The 27,788-nt window shown below is 42.0% G+C and overlaps 1 protein-coding gene across 1 annotated transcript; it reads right to left on the minus strand.

The window, feature by feature from the left end:
- Window positions 1-1,834: 1,834 nt before the first annotated feature.
- KCNK17 (potassium two pore domain channel subfamily K member 17) lies at window positions 1,835-27,788 on the minus strand (the record flags this gene model as incomplete). The annotated part of the gene is made up of 5 exons (XM_081997047.1): window positions 1,835-2,130; window positions 5,139-5,307; window positions 5,872-6,038; window positions 15,509-15,623; window positions 27,576-27,788. 5 exons carry the CDS (start codon window positions 27,786-27,788, stop codon window positions 1,835-1,837), a joined length of 960 nt encoding a protein of 319 aa, XP_081853173.1.

Here is a 27,788-nt window from a genome sequence, read left to right on the forward strand (position 1 = left end):
AGACTTTGGTCATATTCTAGGCCAGCCCATCATGATCATTACTAAACCCTACATTGTGTATCTATCAGTGAAAATAAAGAAGACAAAACATAGAAGAAACAGAAAAGTTTATGCTAAAGGCTGTTAAAGAAATTACGCAATGTTCAAAAAATTGAAATGTATTTATTTTGTATCAGTTTCCCAACTATGGCCTGAGATTTCCACTTGTAGAGTTTCCACACCACTACCTCCCATTCTTATCTCTGCCACCAACTGAAACAGTATTTGAGAGAACATTTATTACTATGGAGTCAGCAAAAGGCCAATGACAAAAGGCTGACAGACTAAATTTCATCCAGCAGACTCCTTTCCTACATTTTCTCCTGTAATCACTTCCACCACATATCAACATTCAGACTGGCCTACTCTGGAAATAATTTTTTTAAGATACATGTTCCAGAACTTGTGTTCATGAAGACCATAAACTTTTCATTCATTGCATTTCTGTGAATCCAGGTATGGATATTTCTAATTCCTCAGTCCCATACTCCAACAGACTGTGTTTTCAGTCTTTTCCCAACCATCCACATGGAATCTTGGTCCAATACAGAAGCTGAAGGCTCATCCACATGCTTCGTTCGGGTTTACTGCTATGGTCAAGTTTTCAGAGTTAATGCTCTGGGATGCAAGTAGCACAACAGGAATAAGAACATGAGAAGATTAGACATGAGTATATAAAGGGTGGCAGAAGTTAGACTCTGTTGGGCCGTTATAAATGGCATAATTTATCAAAAGATTTCTGAGAATTTAATGGAATTAAGAAAACCAAAACAGTTCTGTTTCATAATAGACACAAAGGCCAAATAAGCAGGTCTACCATGCCACAGATCAAAAATTAGTTGTGCTTATATAAAAGACGTTAGCTAGAACAGATACACTATTTATTAACGACTTGCGAAGTTCATCAGAATAGCATCTCTTGATCACAGCTGAAGATACTTCAGTCTGTTTCTAGGTTAAAGTAGCCCTTGTTAACATTGGCCACAGGATAATGTTGGAACCACTGGCACTTAAAAGTGCCTCTAGTACTCCTTTTCTGGCTTCCAAGATGTGGCAAAATAAAAATCTATCTAAATGAACTGCCACATTTAGCTGATGATATTTGATCTACATAATATTTTACAAAGGATGATCCTACATAAGTTCTGGAGCAAGGAATAGCCTAACTACCTAGTCTCTTTTTAATATTAGTGGACCTCTGATGTAGAGATTTCTTTTAAAAATTGAATGATCTGTTTCTGTCAGGCACCTCCACAAACTCTGCCTCATTGCCATCCACATATTAAAAATCAGAGCAAAAGCATGTTATCACCTTTGACAAGGACATAGGTGATGCAGCACATTTGCAGTAACTGCCAGGTGGCTTTAAGTGGTGCTTTTCATTAAGTCTTTTAGCAACACGCAACATTTCCTGCATTAAATGGCACTTACTTTTCTAGTTGTGGTATTTGCAAAATGCCATACATACAATTAGAAGCTACAAGAATTTTGCATGGAAAGAAAAGGACAACAGCTAGTGTTGCATACGGATGTCAAAATTGACCTCATATATCGAGGTGGGAGGGTAGGTAATACCTCTGTAAAGCTACTTTTGGCTAAGAATTCTGTTGGTAATTTTTGGTGGTGCTGCAAATGAAACATTTTTGTTGTCATTGCTCAATTCAGAATAGTATTTTGAGCTCAATAAGCAAGCTTTCACACCATGTGAATGTCAGGGCAGCTCCATTCCCGCATTTCTAAGTGGTGCATCTCTAGTGCACTAAAACGTAAGAGACACCAAGGGTATATCTCTTCCCTAGAGTGCTTCTGTAGGAGGTGTGTAGGTGTGAGATTCATCCTTTCCTTTTGTTTTTGTGTCTTTGTCATTGCAGATCTCCACATCATGAAGTCCCGTCATGTTATTTTTGTTGCCATCCATTAAGTCTTCTGCCATCTCTGTGCCGCTCTTGTTGCACTGACAGAAGTCACTGGAACTTTCTAGAAAGTTGATGCAAAATTTGATAACCAGTGCTAGCCAGGCCATCCCAAAGAGGATCCACAGAGAGATTACGTTCTTGTACCAGCCTGGATAGGTGCGGTCTGGGTTCATCCCTACAAGAGAATCACCCAAAACATTTCTAGATTGGAACAAGAGCACCTCAAAGGAGACATTACATGTAATGCAAAGACAGTGGAAATATGACCTAACATTGGTGACTTCTAGACAAAAGATAAGCATGCCATCTAGTTAGCATGTGAACAGATGTTATAAGCAAGTATGTTTCATGACATGTCAGCAATAGCCTAGAACTCCCTAGGAATTGTAAAGGTTACTGATAAGAAAGAAAAATAAATCCCAAATTACACCTATGTCAAAGTGAAAATATTCACATTTAAGTGCACGGTTTCATTTCTCTAGTTATCAGTCAGCATAATAATATTGTATTAGTATTTAACAGGGGAACCCTGCAGGCAGAGAGGTAAGCGGGTTTTATGTACCACTGTATGTATCTTGTTAAGCCAGATGTAAGTGAGCAAGTGAGTTTCTAAGGGCAGGAGGCAAAGGGCCTGAGCAGTCCTAAAACCTCTAAGAACAACAAAGCCTTTGAAGGCAGCCTGAAATTGTGCTTTATCTGTCTGGTTGCTCAGCTCGGAACTTTGTGATCCCTTTGGAGTAAAGCCGTATTTTTTTCGTTGTGTTTCCACAACGTTTCGTGCAAAGAGGCTTCTACGAGCTAAGTTAGTGTCAGTAGTAATAATAATACAGGCAAAGCAAAGGAATGAGCTCAGCCCTGTGAAGTGACTGGGCTGTATCTGTAAAGCAGGCTGAGGTACTGATATACACACCCCCCAAACACAGGTATAAAAAGTACAAAATACAAATCGGTGGCAGGAAAGTCTTTGCGTGGGCTTCTTCTCTACTGCTTCTCAGATCTCATTATTTAGTTTCCTTACTTTAGGAAGGTTTATCACTTTAAAACTGAATATCTAGAATGCAGCAGATACCACAGAACACCTGATACTTTCAGGACAGAGTGTGAAGAGTTAACATGTATGAGATGGTACCTCCATGAACCTGGAGGCCACTGTCCATACCACGTTCCAATAAAAAGTACACACAGGGCTGGGTTGAAATGGGACATCCCCAGAGGCAGGTGTTTAGGTATTTATCATCTGTGACTCTTTGTATGTAGGAATACTGTCCTGTGATTACCTGCACAGACCAGCAGCTCCCCAGTTGTGGTCCATGAACTGTTCCTGTCCACAAGATTGTGATAAGTAGTAACTGGTCAGCGGAGACATATTAAGCAGCCAATCCTTTACATCCATTTACTTGGTGTTATTATATAATACACATTGTATGTGTTTTCAGTACAATGGGACCACAAGACATTTTGAGGTTGTCACTAAGCCACTGATTACCAACCACTTCTGTGGTAACTACTCTTTGGGCTAGCTTTCTACATCAAGGTGAACTTCAGCCAGAAGGAGTATTAGATTCAACCTTCAAACAAGCACCTTTCACTGATGCTACATAAAAATTGTTTGCTTCTAAATAATAAACGAAAACAAAAGGGAAGGGCTATCTGAGGCTTCCAGGGAGAATGCTTTATCCACAAAGACCACTTGATATGCACAGTCTTGCAGATCAGATGGATTTTAGGCCTTACATGACACCCTGTGTCCAACAGAAGGGCTTAATGAGCGTGTAAATTAACAGATTTCAGGGCCAGTAAGAGAAGCTACATCAATATTAGTAAATCAAACAGGCTAGGGACCACTCTATGACTTCAAATCTAAGTGCCATAGCCTGGTTTATATTGCCCCCAAAACTGAGCAGCTGTGTCCAAAGCGAACACTGGGTATCACTTCTGGCATGTGATATCCCCCAGAATTTACCTGGTCCAGAACAGTGCCAGAGATCACGCTAGTGGGGGAACAGCCTGACAGTCACAAAATAGTGACAGCCACTTGAACCCGTGCCCTGGCCCTGCTTATTTTTAAGTTGAGACATAAAACACAAACACAGGACTGTAAGGCCAAATGGCTTGGCCTCTACATACCACAGGTCACTGAGGTATTAAGTTATTCCCATACTGAACCTAGCATATCTATGGCGGTATGCCAGTTACAAAGGTACCACACAGGTGAAGGTAGGCCTGGAGGTGAGAGGTATACTAAAGAGGAGCTTCAAAATTAGTTATCGGGAATGGAGAGAAGTAAAGCTGCTGTAGCACAGAGTTTAGCATCATCTATAAAATCAGCGTAGGAAAATACTGAACTCACTAGCTTTTGTTAAGCTCCATGTGGCTACCCTTACCCAAGCTAAGTCAATGCCAGCTCATTTAAGTGTGCCTATACAAGCTCTAGTCATAATTTTGATACACTATAGACAAGTTCTAAGGTAACCACCACTAAGCTGTCTAAGCATCAAGCAAGCATTATGAAGAAAAGAAAATAATGAATGTGCAATAAGGTCTTTTAGCGTTTCTGTCTCCCAGGAATTCAAGAGTGCGTGCATGTGTTTCTATAATCAATTTGTTTTTAATGAGAAAGTCTTTATCAAAAAGGTGTGTCCTGTGTTTCAGCAAATGCATTGGGCGTGGGTCCAAACCCATTTCCTCTGGCAAAGGGTTTTGGCAACCAAAACTAGGTTGTGCCTGGTGCCTGACAGTCTACACCTAAGTGACTTAAGCTGCCTTTTAGAAAGCAGTTGTCTGGGGTTTTTTCAGAAGAAATGGTCACTGTCTGTTAATGGTGATGCAGGGTAGCATCTGCTTAAAAGTAATCTCTGCCGACACACTGAAGGGCACCAAGTGCACCATCAGTGACTGCTGTGATTAAAAACGTAGCGCTCCAGTCTGGTGTTGTAGTCATTCAAGGGACAGGTCACCTGAATGTTGGAAGATTACTCATTGACCGGGAAATGATTTCTTTGTTCTTCTACAGGTGGCATTGCTATCTCAGAAATCATGTCTTCTCCAACCTGTCAACTGCCTATCACAACATATTTATCATGGATTTCTAGTGGTGTAAAACCGCAAAGTTGGGAGCTTCATATGCCACACATTTGGCTTTGATATTCAGTAGGGGAAAGCAATGAAATGTGAACTACTCACCAATCACATAATCTCCAAATCCTATAGTGGTGAGAGTAATGAAGGAGTAGTAGAAACCTTCTTCATAAGACCAGCCTTCTTTGTCAGAGAACAACAAGGGAGGTAGCAGGAGGAACAATAACAAGCCAGTTACCAGTGCAGAGGTCTTAATCAGGAGGGAAGCTTTTTTCTAGTAGAACAGATAAAATAAAGAAGATACTGTCACAGGAATGGTGGCAGGGAAAGTCCAGCTCAGTTTCTAGTTGAAGATGATGCTGGACTCCAAAAAAACACACAATTTATGATGTTCCACTAGAATAAACAGTGTGGCTCTCCCACTCAAGACAAACTGGGCATCACCTTAATGAGTCATAAATTCATGCCAATTTAAAGTCTATTCCACAAGTGTTCCCATGTAACTTACACATGCAATTCTAACTACTACTGATTATAAACAGACCAGATATTCTACGACTGTGCATGACTCTAAGGCTCTGGCACTTCTGTTGCTGTAGGGGAAGCCATTCATCACAGAAGTTCCCTCAATTAATAAACAACCTTATCTGACACCTCCTAGGGCTGTCATAAACTAAATTTATTTGCTTCCAGTTATTCCTGAGTATTACTGCCTTTTTGGTCAAATAGGTAGGCAAGCTGTCCTTGTTAGTCAGTGGATTCCAAATACCAGACAATGCCCTTTCTGCCTTTTCTTTCCTGAACTTGAGGCTGAGGCATACCTGTCCGCATCGCTTACCTGCCAGTGAAACACCTTCTCTAGGTGATGGGCACAATGCTGAACCCCCAACAGCATCAGCTGCCCAATTTCGTTCAGAAGTACAAGGTTCAAGGGGATCCCAAAGAGTGCAAACAAGATGCAGAAGATTCGACCAGCCACAGTGCTGGGGCTCAGGTTCCCATAGCCTAGGCAGGAAAGGAATTAGGTGTTAAATCTAAAATATTCTCTGCTTGCCCTCCTCTCCTGGAGGGGTGAACCTCCATCTTCTACAGAAGTCAGATGAGAAGGTCACTTCTCCAAAAGGACCTTTTTTATAAATAACTGTAAGTTACATCCATTGTTTGTCATACCCTATTGTAGGCTGGAAAATAACATTTCTTTCTCCGCCAATTTTGTTTAGTTCCTTTTCCATTTACCAGTGCATTTCCTCTCCCCTACCCACTGTCCTGGCTGGGATCTGACGTAAACGCAAAACTTCCGTTTAGTTCAGTTTTTGTAAGCATTGTTGGCACGGAGTTTGCTGGTAAATGATCCTGCATGGCTGTCAGATGGTCTCTGAATCACAACAATAGTGTTTTAATTTTAACAACAACCTTTTTCTACCTTTGTCCCACAGGGCTAGTGAACTTCGCACTGCCTCCTTGCTTAAAATCCTCTTCTGCACCCCAAGTACCAAATACACCTTAAGCTTAACGTCAAAATGTTTGCCTGGAGCCAATAAACCCAGAGAAATTTTATTTAACCTGAGTAAAATACTTCCATTTCAGATGGGAAAAAAAAAAAAAGTGTTTGAAATTTTGCCTTTTTCTTCTAATCATATGAACTGGTGTAGTAAAAGGTACTGCTCTGCAAGTACAGCCTTGCTTCTATCCTTAGACCATAATGGTTTCAACATCACTGCTGCAATATTTGTCTTTATTCCCCACATTTTCTTTTAAAAATGTCCTGTAAATTTGCAGACGTGCACTTCTGTACTTTCAAGTGTTTTATGCCACAGGAAAGTCAGATTTAACTTTGGTTTATTTCACAGGATGCTTTTTAAGACGGGGAAGGACTAGCACATGACAAGCATTTCAGCAGTGACTTCGCCACTCAGAGACCTGTGGCCTTGACTACATTTCAAAATCGCCTCCACTCATTAGAAATTTGTGTATGTCCTTATACACGATTGACAGAACCTGGCAAAGTTTATCTTTTCACCACAAAAAATGCTGCCTCCTCCCAGCGACACCCAGCTGCTGACACAGTGCAAGTACGGAGGTGCTCCTGCCCCTGATGCCTTGCTACCATGCTTGCTGGGTATGGGAGCCCCAGGGCAAGCGGGCAGCCCCCGGGAGGGAGAGCTCCAAGCGCTGGGCTTTGTGCACGAAATAAGCAAGAGCACAAACATCCCCAGCTGACTTGATGGAGTCTAACTCCTTCACTGACCTCTGTCCCATGCCAGCTGCAGTAAGCCACTGATCAACAATGTAGAGAGGTATAAAATTATGAGCTTGGGATATTTAATGTGTTCTGTGCTGACATCTCTTCTTGCCTTGGACAACTCCAGAAGCAGTTAATTATGCACATGCACTGGCAAAACACCCCCAGAGAAAGGTCTGCCAGCAACTGTTTCACAGTCTGTATATAGGCTGTCTTTTCATCTGCCAAGAAAGATGGTTGAGTCACCATCCCTGGAGTTATTTAAAAGATGCATAGATGTGGCACTTAGGGACACGGTTCAGTGGTGGACTTGGCAGTGGTAGGTTTATGGTTGGACTCTATGATCTTAAAGGTCTTCTCAAACCTAAATGACTCTATGATTCCTTCCCTCACGAATTCAAAATTTTACTATCTGAGGGACCTTCCCTCCGATAATTTTAGGCTTGAATGATTTGCAAGTCCCTGGGTTTAATGTATGCAGTAACACATAATAAAACTCTAAGGCGATGGCCCCTGGGAGGGGGCAGACCATCCCCCAGAAAGAACAGGATGCCATTACGTAACTAGAGGGTGTTTTGAAATACAGTCAAAAGGGCTAAATTAAGACTGTAGAGCAGTCCTAATTCCAGTACTATGTTCTTAAATTATAAGCAGCTCCTCAATGTTTACTCACTTTTATCCCCCCCACATGCAGTTGCTGACTTCTGCCAGCTTTCACCATTTCTCAACCAACAGGGGTGATAAGTGAGACATGCAGGCAAAAACACCTGGCAGGTAATCCCATCTAAGTGAATTTAAGGGCTAAGTGGCTGGTGTGATTTGTTTCACACTGGCTGTGCCACATTTCAATAGATTGGTTCCAGTTTTTCCTCTTTTATGGAATTAGGATATTTTGCAGGCTGGTCTGGACCCAGGAGAAAGAGCTGGGGGGCATTTACTATACGGGTGGAGTCTGCCCCTGAGTCACATTTATAGCCAGCCATTCCCAAGGGGTTTTTTCTGGTTTTGTGGATATTTGTGTGTGTATGTGGTTTTTGGTTTGTTTTCCCCCTCTATATCAGGTTTAAAAAGACTATGTAATGGCTTGGGCAGTTTGTTTTGGGGTTTTTTTGTTTTTATTTTTTTCCAGGTTACCCAGTCTCTGGAGAAAACCATCAGGTAAGAGAGGAAGAAAGGTCCATAATATCAGGTCACTGTGTGAAGCACAGCAGCCTTCAGGGTTTTGGGGACCTCATAGTGCTGACTGGAGAGCATCTAAAGTTAAGCTGTACATTAAATTTAATTTAAAGCAGCAACTGCAATGATATAAGAAGGTCCAATGTGTACAGTCAGCCCAGCACACCACGCCTGCTTTACATAGGATTTATCTGGCTCCATTTTCCCTTGGGCTCAGGAGCTCAAGACAATTTCCTGAAGACTTGGTGAGCAGTTGCTGTAAATATGCCAAAAAGCCATGTCCCTTGTTCGCTTTTTATACAAAGTTTGATCAAGCAGCACAGGCAACTTTAAATTATGCAAAATGGTCAGTAATTTATGCCTAGTTGTTGATACACCCCTGCCTTTGGACTAGACAAATTGAAGCTTATAGATCACTAGGTTGGCATCTAACAGGGATGGGTAAATGGGACTTACCCTCTTCAGTAAATGGAATGAGGATAATCAGTGTCTTATACATCAGAAGATCTGAACCAAGTTCCAAGACTAAAACAAACTGCACTGGCAGCTGTGTGCATCCCTCATGACCCCGCTACTGGGGTAGCACCTGGCACATGCCTGTGCCAAGAGATACCAAGAGATGCTCCCCCAAAACTACAAAGTGTAAATGTTTTCACTGAAGCAGCTGGATTAAATGCCTGTATAGCTTCTTGCATTTTGAAATAAAGTGCAACATACCTTAATCTTCCTTAGAAGAAGCAAAATAAGAGTGGTTTTATTTCTAAGTGTTCATACCCACATGCTTTAACTCATGTGCTGCTGTTACACATATTAAGTAAATTCAGTTTTGTTTTCCTGCTTGCCCATGACAGTCCTGTACATAAGGGATTCAGAAGCTCTGCAGACCTGCTAAGAGGAGACTGATGTGTCATTAACAGATTTTTAATAAAAGACCTCTTCATTCACAAAACAGTATCCTCCTTGCCGTGCCCCTAGTTCAGCCAAGGCAACTGCGACTTCCTGCTACCCACAATGGGAGGTTTGTTTGGCTCCTGTTCTCACTGCCTGGACATAAAAGAGTATTTTAAGCAAAAAGTGCTGAGAATAAATAAATAAAAAAGCATCTTTCATAGGCTGAAAAACATCTGCAAATTCACCAAATAATTTCAGCTGTGGGAAAATACAGAATTAGATTAAAAAAACAAACTGGAGGAACAGTAACTTCTCTAACCAGTAACTTTATCAGTGGTCTGATCATTCAAACACATTTTTTGAAATTCGGTTCAATTCTGCTACTTGAGTAGATGCAAGCCATCACCTCCCACAGGAGTGACCTAATCCCAAATTTACAGAATGTTCTTGTTGACAGTATTTTGCTTTGAACACCCAGACCCTCAGCAAGGCCTGGGAGCCAGATGTCTCACCTAACACGCTACTGTGTGATCCACAAGGCCACTGGCCAGTTCAGTGAGGGGTGCCAGTGCTAGAAGTACTTTATTTTGCATTTCACCTTTAAATACTCAGAGAAAGATGTTCCACTTAGCAGCTGGGGTGATCCGCAGTGAGCCACAATCCTGTTTGCCCAAGCACAGGAGGAAATTGCACACTGCTCTCCTACAGCCTCAGGGAGTGCTTGAACCACCAAACTGCTCCCACCACCAGCTCCTCCTCTAACACTTCTCAGAAGTTCTAAACTTTTCTTTCCCTTGTGCTCCTTACAAGTAATCCAAATGTTTTAATCTGGGTTAAATGGAAGTTTTTGGTCATGATAAATTCAAATGTTGCATAGAGAAAAAATATTTCAATTCAGTTCAGATGGAAGAGATGTCTTCTTATAATTCATCAGACAGTGGTAAAAAAAAAATGCAAGCAAACCTATTGATTACTCACACAGCCTTAAGATATTTGTCTGGTTCTTGAAAACGTGAGCAAGGGCCCAGATTAGCTGGAATATGTCCCTGAAAGCCCTCAGGAATCTGGTCTGACCTCATAGCTGACTGCTTTAAGCAGAAGGTTACACTGGAGACCTTCTGAAGTCCTAAAAACTTGAATTATCCTATGATTCTTACAAGCATCAGGATTTTCAAAAGTCATTTGGTACCACCTACATTCGACTGAACATCAACAAGTCTAGGGTTCCTATCCTCCCTCATACTTTTGAATGGCTCCATGAGCACTAGCTACACAAAACAAATGTGCTTGACTTCTCAAAGCTTCTCATGAGATCCCACATTATACTCACCAGGTTTTTCTAAGTGCAGGAACACTTGTCAGCTGGACACAGCCACTGAGCTCAGAATACATATGGGAAGTCATAGTTATTTCCAATTCATCCATCCATGGAGGATGACTTTGCTAAGGCCTCCCAGTTGTGCTGGAGACAGAAACAGGACTCAGCAGCCCCAGGACTTGCACTAGCATCTCAGTTTTATGATTAGAACAAACCAAAAACTTAAACAATTTGATTTTAAAAGCTAGTGGTGGCAGAATCTCAGGAACTCTCTTATATTGGGACTCTGGGAGGTGGAACCAGGGTATGTGTGGGAGGAGCCCATCACTATTCATTTTATCTGGTGCTGTGGTGAAGTAGAGAATAACTAAGGCTGGTATGCTGAAAAACACATTTGAACAGAGTTATTTAACAGTTTTAGCCCTATGAGGTTCCAGGCAACAGCAAACTTTGGTTGCACACTCTTTCAGTGAGTGAAAGACCAGAAGAATGCTTGGGATGAGTATTGCAGCTGTCTTCTATTTGTTATATTTGTACTGTGTATACACTGGAAGCTGTGTATTGGGTTTAGTCTCAACAGGACAAGATGGCATGCAGTCAGGACAGCAGACCAAATTTGCCAGTGCTCAGGAGACAGCTCAGATGTTGTTGTCAGTGCTATCCTCACATCCACCAGTGACCTCCCACAGACTTTTGTGCCACATCCCACTTGGCCAAGCCTGCAGAGCAGCTCTGCTAGCTGCCACAGGGCAGGATCAACGTATCAAAGGTGTGAGGTTCTTCAGCAGAGAACACCCCTACACAAACCTGAGGTTCACAGAGGATTCAAATGTGAAAGCGGCCCTAGGCTGTTGTTCTGTGCTTTAACTACTTTAAGACATCAAGTTGATACATTGGGAAATCCAGTTAAAGCATCAGCCAGCAATGGGCAGAAGCCTGGCCATTTCTCAGGAGCCCCACCACATGCTGGGCAGCACTACAGAGGGTCAAAGTCTTGGAGAAACTCTTGCTGGCCCAAAACCCTACACTGCCAGGACTTCACAGCCCTGAACTAGCTGTTGTTCCCTCCCCCCCACCCCCCACGGGAACCATCTGTGGCAAGATACTAAGTGTCTATGACAAAGTGCTATATACCACCCCTCACTCAATAGCCTGCTCCTTGCTTCTTTGCTACCCTCAAATCCTTTAGGGGATTGCTGTTAGGAGCTATTATACTGTGTTAAGCAGAGAAGGGAGGGACAGGAGGAAGGTCTTCCCCTTCTTTTCTTCACTGTGAGATGGTTTACTTGCTTTTACTACTCTATTTTATATTTAAAAAGGGCCTTTGAGATTCATACCAAAGGAGTACTTTGCTCTGCCACCTGAAAATGGGAAGGCAGTACTAGGTAATGGCATCCACCCACCTAAGATAAAGGAGGGCATTCAGGCTAGAGAGGACAACACTCTTCCTTCTGTTCTTAGGCTAGCACAGACAACCTCAGCCTCATCACAAATCCTTTCCCTAGCACCTCCTCTGAAATTACACCACCCTGTGGTGCTTTGCCTTTAGGAACTTTCGTCTGGTACCCCACTTTGAACTTGCTCTGACCTCTGTCCTGTTAGTCCAAACTAACTAGGAGAAGAGTAACACAGAAAGGAGAGACTTTGTCAGCAAGGGATAAACATGTCTGAGGGATAAAAGGGGCAGCAATTTAGCTGCACTTTCTTTAATCATGTTTAGTACTACAGCTCTAAAGGAACTCTGAAGATGATTCTTCAAGGCATTGAAAAGAGGGTTCCTATGGAAACATCTGCAGAAAATGAGATACCATATAAGATCTAGGATAACATTACATGTAAAAGACAGCAATGAAGGAAGCACAGAAGCATAACAGTGGGGAGAAAGAATCAGCAGAAGGCCAGAGCTGCTCATCTCACATGATCAGAAAGTTATAAAAACAGTTCCATTCAAATTATAAGACTGGCCAAAAACTACATAGGCTTTGGGGCATTTTAAACAGATTTTGGTTCATACACATCTGTTCTTTAAACCTTTGAGTTTAGGTTACCAAGTGTGTTCAGCCTGCAGGTTAGAACTTTGCTTTTTAAGCAAAATTTGCATACTGCTTTTAATCACTACTGGAAATAGAAGCAGCTCTCATTTAAATGGAAGGGTACAGCACAGAAGATGCTGCAACAGGAGACATGGGGATTCAAACTGTGTCAGTGGGGAAAGAAGCTAATGTCCCTCAGTTGGTGGTAACAAGGAAAGCAGCTAATGTCCTTTCCTGTGTCCCAGTGAGAGAGGGTTCTGGTAAGGACTTGAAAAACTCACCAAGCCTTCTGAAGGGGTTAAAGCAGCCAAAGCAGAAAACAGAAGCTGACAGAGTGGAAAGAGCATCTCAAAGGAAAGTGAAGAAGCTAAAAGTGATGACGAATTTGGCAGTGCTGTTTGAGAAGACTAAGAAAGAAATAGCTGATGCAAAAGCCACAAAGACATTACATCACATAAGAAGCTAGCAAGGCACAAAGAGCATTAGTTGCAGAGAAAGAATATGGAAGAGACAAACAGGACAAAGGAGGACTTGCAGCAGCCTGGACACATGGAGTAGAGTCTACCCAGATTCTTCAAAATCTTTATGTAGTACTCCTAAATTCCTGAGAACCTCTCTTCCCCATTACCATTTTAATTCAATTCTTCCTGAACTCATTTGCCACAATGCCTTGGTTTTTAACTCCCATACATTAATCTTGTGAAGCTGGACCTGCTTTCAATGGTTCCACACTTACAGCCTGGGATAAGCTCTTTCTTGCCACATAAAACACAAAAATCTTAACAAACCCTTCTCAAAAAAACTTCCCAAGTGTCATTTACCCCATGTGCCATGCCTCACACAGGAAGCTTCCTACCGTGAATCACTCCTCTGAACTTCACAGAGTTCTTTGGAAAGGACCTCGATTCTTGACTTAACATCAATTATACTTCAGTCATGCAGTGATGTCTGGGGTCAATGAGGCTGCACCAACCACTGTCTCAAGAACTTGCACAAAGAAAGAACATGGGTAACAGACTCAAGGTGAGGCACTCTCTGTGCAGCCAGCTCTACTTCCCTCTTCTACAACATAGTTATCAACAGTGTTAAGACACTAAACTGTATGCAATTAACAACTTAACTTGAAAAAGCAAAATCAAGGGCCCAGTTGTCTGAAGTTCTCTGCATAGAGGTGCCTGGCACAGCATTCTCAACTCCACAATTGAAAAATCATGAACAAATCCCTAGAGTCACAGTATCAGCTTTAAAATGATGAGACAGAGCTGTAATATTTGGTTCTTTTTGTTCGCCCCCTGCTATCAAGTCATTTCCCATCTGTCCCATCCCTGCCGACTTCCCCCCCCCCCACCCCACCATGAGAGCAAGGAGTTTACCCAAAGAAAAAAGGAAAAAAAAGAGCAGCTTAGGCTTTCATGGAGTAACAGCCAGAACCATTTAGTCTAGACCTCTGCCAACATCACAAAACACCCTCGTATTTTAAAATGACAAATCTGATTCTTTCTGAATGTGGTTAACTTAAATTGGTTGTGGTAAAACATAGTTACTCTGACAGCTTAGGAACTAATCAGGATTAGCTACAGATAAAAGCAAAGCAGCTCTGAGCAGAGGGTGCTTTGTACCAGAGGCTGGAAGGAACTACTCCAGGCTCCACGCTGGAAACCCACACAGCCTTTGTAGCCTGTCTAACGAGCCTCCACTGCCATCATCTGGTACAACCTGTACCTGGTGCAACACCGCACCAAACGTAGTTCCCAACCAAGACCAAGTACTTGCAAAAGGGCAGGGCAGAAAGATGTACTGAGCCACAGGAAGGTTTGAGGATTCCCGCTGCATGCAAAAAAACCAACCCAACCCTCTCTCCGAGCTCTTGTTTTGGGGCTTAATGTTCTGAAGTCAATGTATCTTCAATAATAGAGAAGTCAAAAGAATGCTCCACCTGGGTGCACAAAGAAAAATTCTCCATCTAAAATGTACTTTAAATTGAAGAGATCTAGCAGACTCAACACAAATCAGGAAGACAGTGAGGGTTTTTTGATATTAAACAGCCATCTCTCCACATATTCTCCCCCCATGGTTTTTATAATACTGGGTGACAGAGTAAGAAAAAGACATCGGGGCAGTTTATTAATGGTTTTGGGGACTGGGGAACATGCACTGACAATAATTCAAAGCATCTGCCTTAAGTAACACTGTACCTGAACACATTTCACTGTTTCCATTCTCTTACCATCACCCACCCCCTCTTAATTCCATCATTCCTTCACGGCTTTGCATTACTCTGTTGCTGAAAGTTGAGTCAACTGAATAGTTTCATTTATTCAGCCATTTGACTTTCATCTAAACAAGCAGGTCTTCATCCAATACAGGTAGTAATAAGAAAGAATAATTCATAAATACAGCCTCCAAAGAATCAACAGCCAGTATTACGAGTTTTTAAAAACGCATCCCTCTCCTTGTGAGAGAAAAAAAGCTTATTTCAGTGTACAATTCATCTCAGACCTCTCAGAGAATGAGTCTTGGGAAAGTACAGGCAGTGTAACACCACGAAGTGATACTAGTTGAGGCCCCAAAAGCTGTGTAACTTAGTAGGGATATGTACTGAGCTAATTATCCCTGTATCTAATTAGTTAGAGATCATTACTGCACTGGCATTGACAAAGCATTTCTAGGTCTAGGTTCATGGGTGTTTACTTATTGCATGATAAAGACAAGTAACATGAAGCCCCATAGGGCTGGAGCAGGGTCTGATCATACAGGTTCCCATTCCCACTCCTTTCCCACCTATTAGGCATCCCTGCAAGCAGGGAACTCTTACCAATGGTTGTTATTGCAGAGATGGAGAAGAAGAAAGACCCACTGAAGTCCCACCTGCCCAGGCTAGTGGTGTTTCCCTGGAGGGTTATGCCACTCTTGTAGGCTTGGATGATACCCTGCAAAGAGACAATAATATGAGACCCCACAAGCACCCTTATGGCAAGTTCATGTGACTGGTATTTCCAGTGCTGGCTGGTAAAGTCAGAAACTACAACTCTTTCCGACTCTGTTGTTTCCCTTTTAATAGAGGATATCCTATACCTTAGAGACCAAAGAGCTGAGAAGTCAGAAAAGCCAAAAGCCAGCATATTGGTTCTAAGGAAAAGGCATCTACAGAACAAACAAAAGTTGCACATGGTAGACAATACAGGTAAAGATGGAAGAAATTGGATGGCAAAAACTACCTAGAGAAAGCCTAGACAGATAATTAAGATGCCTTATGACATATTCATTAGGAAAAGAAAGTGTTTCCAGATAGAATATTCTGACAGCAGAAATTCCAGAGCAGCAAATATATATGCACATGTAAATGATACAGATCCCTTGCCTATACTGGGGAGGAAGAGGAGGAGGCTGAGGGGAGACCTCATCGCTCTCTACAACTACCTGAAAGGGGGTTGTGGCGAGGTGGATGTTGGTCTCTTCTGCCAAGTAACTAGCGATAGAAAAAGAGGAAATGGCCTCAAGTTGCACCAGGGGAGGTTTAGATTAGATATTAGGAAAAATTTATTGGAGAGAGTGGTCAAACACTGGAACAGGCTGCACAGGTACATGGTGGAGTCACCATCACTGGAAGTGTTCAAAAAAACGTGTAGACTTGGCACTTTGGGATATGGTTTAGTGGGCATGGTGGTGTTGGGTTGATGGTTGGACTCAATGATCTTAAAGGTCTTTTCCAACCTTAATGATTCCGTGAATGTGTATGGTGTGATGTAGATGGAGACTACACAGGATGGCCAGTCTACTAGTATTGGGAAATATGTTCCCACACTGGGACTATAAATACGAATAAATGGATTAGATTAGCGTAATACCCAATTCTGTTTGATCCACTTGGGAAAGACTCAGAAGTTACTATCCTGAAGTGTGCAGAGTTATGCCAAAATAACATATCAGATGTCTTAACAGTGCCCACATCCAACTATACCTTCTCATGCCAATAAAGTTAATGACATTGAACCGAGTTGTGTCCAAAACAACATTAATCACAGCATGTACACTAAACATTTCACCCACTGACCAAGGATCCTTGAGAGTTGATTATCCTTGAACACAAAGTGTAGCCAAGGATACATAAAATTCATCACCTCTGAGAAAGACATGGAGATACCAAATACTACTATCCCTATCCTAACAATAAGGCTGCTTATAAAGCTTTCACCATTGACAATAAAAGGAATCACCCTCAAGTTAGATTTGCATCAGTTGTGGGTTTTACAAAGCAGTTGTAGTTTATACATCCATGAAGCAATCAACACTTCAAGCCTGCAAAGCAAGGAAGCTTTGTCCCATTTTACTGATGTAACATGCTGTAAGTGATTTATATAATACTATACAGGGCTGTGAATTAAAAATTGTTTCCAGAGACGCAAGCAGCAGCTTAACTACAAGGACCATTATCTCTTTTCTCCAGGGCTACTAGTTCCCACGCTAAAAGCAAGGAGCAGCTCAGAGATCAACATGTTTTTCCAAGTAAGAAACACTGTTTGATAGTCACATTCTCAGAAATATCTTCATCTACTCATAACTCAAGGCAATTTAAACCATTCAGGGTCACATTATAATCTATTAAGATCTGACGACATGCTCTTTGCTGTGCAAGAGAGAGCGGAGAGCCCTGGCTCCAAACAGGGCTACGGACCAGACGCTGTATTATATTATGCTCCCTTCTGTGAATTGTTGCCTAACTTGAGTGGGGCAACTCACAGAAAGAATTATTATGCAGCATAAGTGGCATGGAAGAACTTGCCCCCCTCCCAAAAAAAAAAAAAAAAAAGCACACAAAGGCTGTATCAGGAGGCCTCCAGCAGGATTTGTTTTGAATAGTTTGCATGTAATTTCCCACCCCTCTTCTTTCAGGGTTGGTATCTCCATTGGGGTTTGTCGGGTTGTATGGGATGCAGGCTCTGACCTTTCTCTATTATCCTTGATCTCTGACAACACTTGACCTCAGCTTTAAGAGGTGTATGAAGTTCTGCAGACAGTGGCCTAGTCAGAAATCACAGTCTCCATGATCATAAAATAACTCCCAAACTAAACCATATGGTGAAGGAGACACTGGAAATTTATACAGATGATCTGTATTTCCCCCCCCCCCCGCCCCACCTCCAGAAACTAGTGGTTAAATCTGAAAATAAAAAGCTTGTGATTCTCTCAAACTTTCCTTCTGTAGCCTGTGATCTCTGCACTTCTAAGTAGCCTTGAACACGTATATACCTGCTGGAACAGCAACAGGCCAGCTCTCAGATAAATTTATTATCAGCTTGATCAGACAGACTCAAAAAAAATCTACACACGCAGCACATTTGTTGTCTGTTCTCCCGCCTGATGTCCTGCCGATATAAGCTCAGCAGTTGACAACATTACACACGACAACAAGTTTTTAAAGCCAGAAACACTTAAGAACAAGAGAGGACTGTAATAACAGTGGCGGAATCGGCCCCTTCACGCAGAAAGGGGAAATGAGCAACCTGCACAAGACATCCTGTGAGAAGCAAGCAGCAGTAACCAAGTCATTAAACCTTTCGTTTCACATCATTGCACCACTTCTGTTCGGCAGGGCTTCGGACTGAGAGACTAGGCAGCTGTGAGCACCCGTGCTCGCCTGGCAGGGATTTGTAACAGCAGGAGGTCTCAAGAGTCGAGGTGGTGCTGCTGCCAGGTGATAGAGCTTTTGTCTTAAGAGTCTGCAGATGGGCTAAAGTATTTCCACTGAACAGCACGATGATCCTGTGCTCATCTCAATGGGGAGGAAGGTACCATCTAACTGGTATTCACTGGCAAAGAGCAAGCACTGAGCTTGCATCGTGCCAGCTGTTTTCTGTTTCTGGGATTGAGGCACTTGGCATGTTTGTGGTAGGTCTTCAAGAGCCTTCAGCTGTAAGCCTCTGGCTAAGCATTTCCTTGTTATCAAATATCCAGACAACTTCATTAGCCATTAGGTCCACTGGCCTGTCACAGCCCAGTAAGAGGACAACTGAATACTCATGCAAATCAAAGCCACTTGAACAGACACTCACCAGAGAAATATCAAGTTCATTACTGTTGGGAAGAAAGAGCTACTGACGCCATCCTTAAAGGGGAGGATTTTATAGGGTGGAGATAAGGATAATGGCTTTTGTTTGCTTGTTTTTTTAGTAAAAAATATTTTATTACAATATCTAGACTCAACCTTTGACACACAGTGACAATGATGATAGAAAATTAAAGATTGATTCTTCTGAGAACACAAGAACTAATGGAGCTTGCCTTCCTACAGATGCACCCATAGAGGAGGATTCATGAAAGAGAAATCCATAGCTAGCTATTAATACACAGAAATTACTTCTGACACAGGAAGTCATTGGATTGCAAACTCCAGGAGGCTGAGAGAGCATTCAGGAAGATATCAGTGTATTCTTGTCCTAATTTAATATGTTCCTCTAGACTTCTGCTTTTGGCTAGTGCTCTTTTTCATAGAAAAATTGAAAGTGGTTTATCATTTCTGTTAGAACACAGGGAAAAACCCAGCTAATAAACACTCTAACAGAACAGCTGCATTCTCCCCACTTTTCCCATTGAAGAGGCACCAGCATGCCTCTGCTGGTGATTTTCAAAAAACCCAAAGTATATTTTGGCCTGCGGTTCAAGATTTACTAAAGAGGAACCGAATCATACGCATTGGGTCACGTCTGCTTGGTTCCCTTAACAGGGAACCAGAGACATTTTTTTGTTTTGCTTTACACCAATTTTGAGCTGAAATGCTAGGGTTTTTTTTCCTTTTTCTCTTAATCATACTAGCAAGTTATATGGTGTCTGCTCCAAAACCTGATGCATTAAAAGGCACCTTGTAGAAGTAACATCCCAAAAACAGTGTTCAAAAGCAGATACCTGCCTGATCTAAGACTCCAGTCAATAACACCAACTGCTCAAACATAATGAATCTTGAAATTGCAGAGCTTGGGCTTGATATTTTGGGAACCTGAAAGGTCATCTGTGCAACTTCAAGAATAGGAAGGAAACCCGGGGGTGGTTAAAATAATCAGAAAGAAACAGAACTCAGTTCTGCTTTGGTTTCTACTGACAGACAAGTTACACAATATAATTTCACTTCTCTGCACTTCCCTCCTTGCCAAATGATAATTTACAGTTCACAGCAACTACTACATCTTTAGTTGATGATGCTTATAGTATTTTAACTGCAGATAACAGTTCCTGTAGCAGTTACAGTAGTTTCCACAGAATTTATAAATTAGGATCTTCTAGATTCTTAGGCCTTCATGAGTCAGTGAAACTTCATTTGCAGGCTCACACATTTTCTCATCAAGTAGGCTTTTCTGTTTCTTGATAGCACCATGCAAAGCCTACTTGCATGATCAAATATTGTCATAGCTAGTGATTAACAAAACAGGATGACTTCCATTCAAAGCAGTCTGTTTAAACATAGATGTCTGTTCTTTGTGACAAAACATGCCTCAGAACACCCAAATTTGGCCTCCAGCTCCATTTTGCTCACCATAAACTCTGAAGTTTCAGTTAGGAACATCATAAACTAATGCTTGCAAATGCACACGTTATGTTAGATCATTATACTCCAGTACAAATCAAAGCCTAGTTTCATGCGTCCCTCTGCAGGGAATTCTTTCCTTTAATTCAGGTTCACTGGTAACTCCATGAGGAAGATACATTAGATAAGGGACTTGGCAGAAATTCGTATCTCTGACTTACCAAACTTATTTTAGGGCAGCAATATCCCTTCTTTCCTTCTCTTCTACTATCAATTAGCATAATCATTGCTAGTTCTTCCTGCAGGAAGCACCCAAACGCAACATTGTCCCAGGTTCCTTATTGGAATTTAAAAAAAAAAAAAAAAAAAAAAAAAAAAAATCACTGCTTCAACCTGACTGCCTTTTAGCCCTTCACAGCCCCTTCTGGGGCTGTACTTCAACAAATGATTGATAATGGCACACCTCATCTGTCCTGGAAAAGTCTCACCAATCTATACAGCTTTGTGCCAACAAACCAAATGTAGTTACAGTCATACTGGCAAAAATTAAACCACCCAATTGAATTATACTCTCAAAAAAGCTCTTTTGTTCATATTGTCTAGTTAAAAAAAGCAACACAAAAAACCCAAACAGAAACACACAAAAAAAGTGAGGTTGCTGGTTCTACCCACACCCCCATTTAAGTATCCAGATGCTTAATGCAGACTCAGCCTACAGAGTTCAATTCCCTCTTGACGGTTGAGAGTTACACCTTCTTCTTTCTGCAAAAATGTAGGTTTATCCTTTTCTATGTGCTGTGGAGTCGCTCTGTCCTTCAGCCTTACCCGTGTCTCATTTACCATGCGCACAGTCTTATCAGCTCTGGGCACTCAGCTTGCACACTTCCTCTCTTCTAAACCCCCTTATCACACGGGGGCCGCCCCACCACCAGCTTGGGGCTGCAGCCCAGCTTCTGATCACCAAGTGCTACAAAAGGGAGAAACATTATTTACTCTGACTTCCTCAACACCAACTAAAAATGTCATCTTTCACCTCTGTGATGAGTCACAACTGCATGTGACCGGGGTAGAGCTTTCAAAAAAGATGTTTAAGACCAGCAATAAGGAATGAATGCGTGTGTGTATGTAAACTGAGACACTACTTGCAATCTCTACTTTCTTCAGAACACTATGCTTCTCCCTCCTTCTATAATCTTTACAGCAAAAAATAAACTTTATATAAATGATTAACTGGACTGATTCTAATCTATCTGCTCCCTTCCATAACAGCAAGATATACAGTGAAAAGGGGGAAGCGAAGCCCTAGCAGATGACCTTACTGAGGCTCTCCATAAGAATTCTGAACTCCCAAGCTCAAAATTTCTTTCTTATTTCAGGAGCGGGAGACAGAAAGGGGGAAGAGACAAATCACTTCTTTTCTGGAGAAAAATATAATGGAAGGAGTCATACAAATGACCTTTTTATAAACCACAGCTCCAGTCACTGCTGTTACCCTGTGCTTCTGAACTATGGCATTTTGGCCAGAGTTCAGAGTAATCTTGAGATACCTATTTCCTAATTGTATTTGAAAGCAGTTCTCAAGGAGGGCAAAGCAGCATGTGAATGGACTAGGGGTAAGAAACTTCCTTCCCAAGTTTAGTTGAAGTTTACATGTTCATATACAAAAATATATCAACTTTTCCAGGGAGTATGTGCCCTCCTGAAAATTTTTTGCCTCATTTCAGACGCTTCTCCTCACCTTCACAATCTATCAACAAGAGAAAGGAGGTATTCCCAAGGCACCAAGCTATCATTTAGATTAATGAGAAAATAGAAACTCACATAAGCTTTGTGCCCTGGAAATTCTGCGCAATGTTGGTATATAAACATTCATTTACATCTCACAGAATACCAGCTGTAAATCAGAAGAAAACGGTTAACATTTACCTTGGTCTCAGATTGCAAGGACAAAGGTCAATTAACTTCAAAATAATTAAAAATAGATTATGAATCACCCTTCCCAGCCATGAGCTCTGATCCCCTGTCCCTGCCTGGAGTGGAAACTTACCTGAATTTTGACCAAAAGAAGAGCAGGCATAAGTTGCATTATGAATTTAATGGAATCCAGCTGTTTTCTTAACTTCATGTCACTTGAATAAACTGAGACCTGATCAAATAACTGTCACCCCTCACCATGTTTGACAATATAATTAGTACTAGTTCCTCTAGCAAATGAGCTCTACTGGCAAAAGCACTTTTACATTGCAGCTGGGTCTGCACTACAGTTTCTAGAATTCATCTAGACTTACTCGTCAACAGAAAATGAAGAAAAGATGTAGTAGAATACAGTAATGCTGCAACCAATACTACCCCAAGTCACTAGTACTTTTTCTGAAAATGAAGATTTTTATATCGAGGAAGAATCTGTGGCATGATTTATGCTACGAAGCATTACTGAATTCCAATCGCTTCCCAAATCCCAATGATACGAGTAGCTTGAGAGCTGGGCTGCAACAGAAATAAATAGGGTCTCTTGAAAGGAACGGCCTATATTATCTACAGAACAGACAAGTTCTTCCACTAGTAGTTATTTTTCTTTTAGTTGCATTTAAAAAGGGTAGAGTATGATGAGCAAGTACCTGTAAGAGTAATCCATATCTTCAAACAACTGACAAGAATTACCATTTCTCTTTTTAGAGGACACCCCCTGGGTCTTTAGATATCCACTGCTAGTAGTGTCTTAAACCTACCTGGTTGGACAGGTTGAGACAGTTATAAGTAAATTCCAGCTTGCTACACTTCCTTACTTGTTACTTCCCACCAAGCCTGACCAGCTGTAACTGAGAATTTGATAATATCAAAGAACATCTCTTTAGGCAGAGGTATATAAATATAATGTGCTTTTCCCACCCCTCCCCCCTTCTCTTTTTAAACACAGGTACTAGACCTACATCAACCAAACAGAAAGGTTGGTTGGTCTTCTCACCTTCCAGAGTCCAACAATATAGTGCTAGCCTACTGCCTTACAGAATAAAGATTTTCTCTTCAACAACTTCTCTCAAAGGTATACTATATTAGGATATTATAAGCACAGAATGCCCACTCTTGGTAATGTACAGTTCTTTTTACAGTCTGGAGAAGAATGAACAGGATATAACTTAACCAAAGTAGTCATACATTCTGATAAGAAGGAAATTGGAAAGAACATTTCCAGGGAATCAATCCTATTTCATCTGTGACAAGGCAATGGATATTTGACTAAAGTGGGTTCTATACAGATGTCACCGCTCCACAATACCAAGAGCCAATGCTGTTCCTTAAAGTCCCTTATCACCAACAGGTGATCTCTGATGCTCACCCCTTAATAGTTACTCACTGCTCCGTCATCTGTAGGCAAGATTATTTTAGTAAACGGTATTTGCAGGGTTGCATTTCCTGACAGCTGATACAAATCTCTGCTGGTTCAATGTCAGTGCAAGCCAAGGTATTGATGAGGATCTTTCAGTCATGTGGGATCTCGTTGCTCTTGTAAACATGAGCTAAAACTGTGTAGCTCTAGCTGTTGACTCTGGAGATAACAGTATCTCGATCCACCAGCAGGCTTTTAGCTTATGGTGTGCCCTTTAGAATTAGGTCCTTTTCACTACACCTTACATCCTGCTAGACAAAAAAAACCCAAAACACTTATTTCATTTAGCTCAGCTTTCATTTTCTCCTTCACAGTTTATGTACATAACTGGGTTTAAATAGCCTTATGCATCTACAATAATAGAAAGTGGATAGAACAATATAATAAATACAGAAAACAGCTGTATTAGGGAAAGATGTACATAACAAAAAGTTTATGTCAAAAAATGGAAAGCATGAAAAGGATGTCACAGTAACAGCCTAACACGGAAAACGCACTGTTCTGAGCCTGACCATATGAACAATCGCCGGACTAAAGAGACGCTGAAAGTACAGCAGCTAGAGCTGCACGGCTGCCTGTACGCACAGAGTGCTGCAGGAAGAGGGGCGAGTCTGGAGGTCAGCTCAGCTGGAGCAGAGCTGTATATACTCAGCCTGGGCAGCGGAACTGAGAGACTCACACACTAGAAATGCATCACACTGGGCAGTGTGTCTACATGTCCCCCCGCTCCCAAAAGCTCAGCGAGGGTCTCAGCTCCAAGAGATCATGCCAGTACAGAAAGTGCCCTCTGTGTGCAGCCTCACTCCCTGCAGAGTCTCCTAGGCACTTCTTTCCCCAGCTGAGTCCAGCTACTGCTCTTCACGGTACTGAGAGTGTATCACCTGAAACCTGCCTTATTGCATGTTTCCATCTCTGCGAGTCTTATCCTTGAGGGCTTCCTTTGATGTGGCCTCACAGGAAGTAATTCTGGCTTGTGAAGACAACCACTATATTTATAATAAAAAGCCAGATATTGCCTTTTTTGTATGTCGCCCAATGGCTCTTGAGGAACTGTTTGCTCTCGATCTTGTTCCTTGTGAACACATGTTCATGTCACAGACTGTATACAATGTCAGAAAAATAGCCTAGGGTTAGATGGTTCAAATCCAAACTTATGTCTTCCTCGAGTAGATGTTACTGGATGCACAGCAGAGGGATATGTGGCTAGAGTCCCTCCGTTGTCCCTCAAGTAACAAAAGCCAAGAAAAATGCAGATCAGTCTTCTCATATACATACACACATATATGTATGTATAAACACACAAGCATGCATTTTTTTGTTTGCTTATACATAAAGCACATGCTACCCTCAACTATTTAGGAAACGTGGAACTGTTCAGCATCCTGCAGGGGAAGCGCCAGCTGGTCCCTCCAGGCAAAACACACAGCTGTGGGAAGCAGGGACCCACCACTACAGGTATCACACACACTTTCTAATACTTTCTACTCTGCTGTTCAGTTTTTGTTGTTGGTCTGCTACTTCCATCTCCTTCTGTCTTTCCTTTTCTTAACTAGAAAATTACTTCTTCCCTGGAAAGGATCTGAGCCATAAAAATTAATGAATGAGAATTCACTGGACTAGCTACCACAGCATGGTCGGTTTGCCATTCCTCCTGCCCATCTTCATGCCGTGCTCTCCTGCTAGCTCCTCAAAGCAGGATCTCTCTATCACTCTCTGTCTGTGCAAGGGCTGAAACAGTGAACTTCTACTCCCGGTTGGTAACTAGGAACTAAGTGATAAACAGATTGTAAAATTATGTTTGTACACTGCTTAACAAACTGGGATTTTATTCCCTATTGGCCCGTATACACTTAAAATAAACAGAGTTTAGAATTATCTATGATTAAAGAGCTGTAAGAAAACAATGAGGAATTGCCAGTAATGTCCAAGCAATTAAAATTCACACACTGTTTTATGTTTTAACAAACATTCTTCATATGTCTGTCTTAATTAGCAAATAATCAGCTGTGTATCTAGAATACAAGTTTGTTATCTCAAGAGGGCCAGTGATGACACTGCCTGATAAACTATATGCAATTTACTGCAGTAACAATTTACTGCACAGAAAAACATCTCATTTTTTGAGCACACTTACAGTAATCAAGCAATTGCTACACAGGAAATTAGAAAAGAGTATAGGAAAGAAGCAACTCTGTGGATTATTTGTTTAAGATTAATTTCTCACTGTGAAAGTTACTAAAAATAACACAACACCATTCACATTCCAACCGTGTTTCTCAAAATGTGAATGCATGCACAGACATTGTCAAGTGAAAGAAAACTTCTTTTTAACTTCCTCATCTAGGGCTTGCTCAGGTCACAATTAAGCACTCACAGGTCACAATTAAGCACTCACATGGCATATCATAACAGTGTCTGGTCTAAAGGGATTTGGGCGGCTATCCTAGTCCCTTAACTACCAGGCAGTATCAAGAATCAGTAGAGGTCACCCTACGGTAAAACAAACCATCAGAACGACATTAGAAAGACCTTTCTACCTACTCAGTTGTGATCATCTCTCCACTACTATCACCTCATTACTGTCATTCATCAAGTGAAAGCCTTCCCACCCCAGGGCAACAGCCATGGCTAGTGCTCACTGTTCAATGGACCAGTGCTGAACTCTGAGGCTCAGCTCAGACCTGCCTTTTCGAAGTGCCAGACTGGTCTTCTCTGATGTATTTCTCACTTCTCTATTTATATTCCACAGCTGGGGCAGTAAGCAGCACACACTATAAACAATAAGAGTAGATAATCACAGTAGCTTTCAAGAGGCCAAATTTATATAATATCTTCACTGTACTACTGACTGCCCCAGAGAAGTTATCGAGAAAGTCAAGGGATGAGAGCCTGACATAGGTTATCAGCATAGTTTTGTCTGCCAGGGCCCTGCTGAAACTCCTGACAAGATTACTTATTTGATGGTTTTCTGTGTTTTTCTCTGTGCTGGAAAATAAAATTGGAAACACTAATCTAAGTCCCTTTTAAATCTCATGGCCAGCTACTATGTTTTCAGCCACCACCAAAACACTGCTTTTACAAGAACAGACGTTCATTTGTTCAGGAACATCTACTTGAGGTAAAGGGATCGAAGCAAGCAGCACATACTCAACCACCAGCACATCCTGAACTAGAATGTTTTGGGTACATATTCAAGTGACTTCAATACTGTAGGTTTTACTTTTTCAAACAAAAATTGAGCAAGGAGATAACCCATTTATTATCCCATTTTGCTCATACTTGCATCATAAAATGCTTCTACTTGTACTTTAATAAGATTGCATTCGGTCCTGCTTTACATTATGTAACCATCCTGCAAATACCCTCAGAAACGTTTTTAAGGATATCTTAAAGTTGCGTTACCAGGCATTTCTACTTCCCTTTATATAACAAGTAGAAAACTGAAAAAGTTTGACATCACTATAAAAACTAGTTAAGCTTGCCAGGACAAAGCCTTTCCGTTAGAATTTACCACTCACAAGCTGTCACGGACTAGAACTCATTCGTAATGAGCAAAACACAACCACCTGCAATTAACCCCATGTAATTCTCAAATAACGGGGAACCCCGCCACTACCTTCCGTCAGGAGGACGCATCGCTGAAAAACTGGCGAAGGCCACGCACAGCTTGCGGGGGGACAGCGGGGAGCAAGGGAAACGCTCATATCGGCGGCACGAACGGGCGGCCCGGAACCGCGCGCTCCTTCTCCCCGGCAGCTGCCCACGGAGTGGAAAACTTCTTCCACGCCGTGGGCAGCTTCTTCGGGGCAGGACGATGCGTGCGCATAGATATAGATAGGAAAAGAGTTCGGTTTGTTTTTTTGGTGTGGGTTGTTTTTTTTTTTTAAAAAAAAAAAAATGACTGGCAGGCAGGAGGCCAGGTTGCTGCTGTTACCGGCCCCCCCCCGCCGCCGCGCCGGGCACCCCCGGGCTCACCTGGATGAGCCGCTGCAGGGCGGGCCCCCGCAGGCAGGTGTGGTTGGCGAGCAGCTCCCAGTGCTGCTGGAGGAGCTGTTGGGCCTCCCGCACCTCGGTCGGCCGCTCCAGCGCCTGCAGCACGCCGGCGCCCAGCCCCACATAGCCCACGTAGACCGCCAGCAGCACCGGCACGCCCCACCGCCGCTGCCGCCGCCGCCGCGCCGCCACCAT

The sequence above is a fragment of the Phaethon aethereus genome, assembly GCF_964289735.1.
Source record: "Phaethon aethereus genome assembly, chromosome: 3".
Classification (NCBI taxonomy): Eukaryota; Metazoa; Chordata; class Aves; order Phaethontiformes; family Phaethontidae; genus Phaethon; species Phaethon aethereus.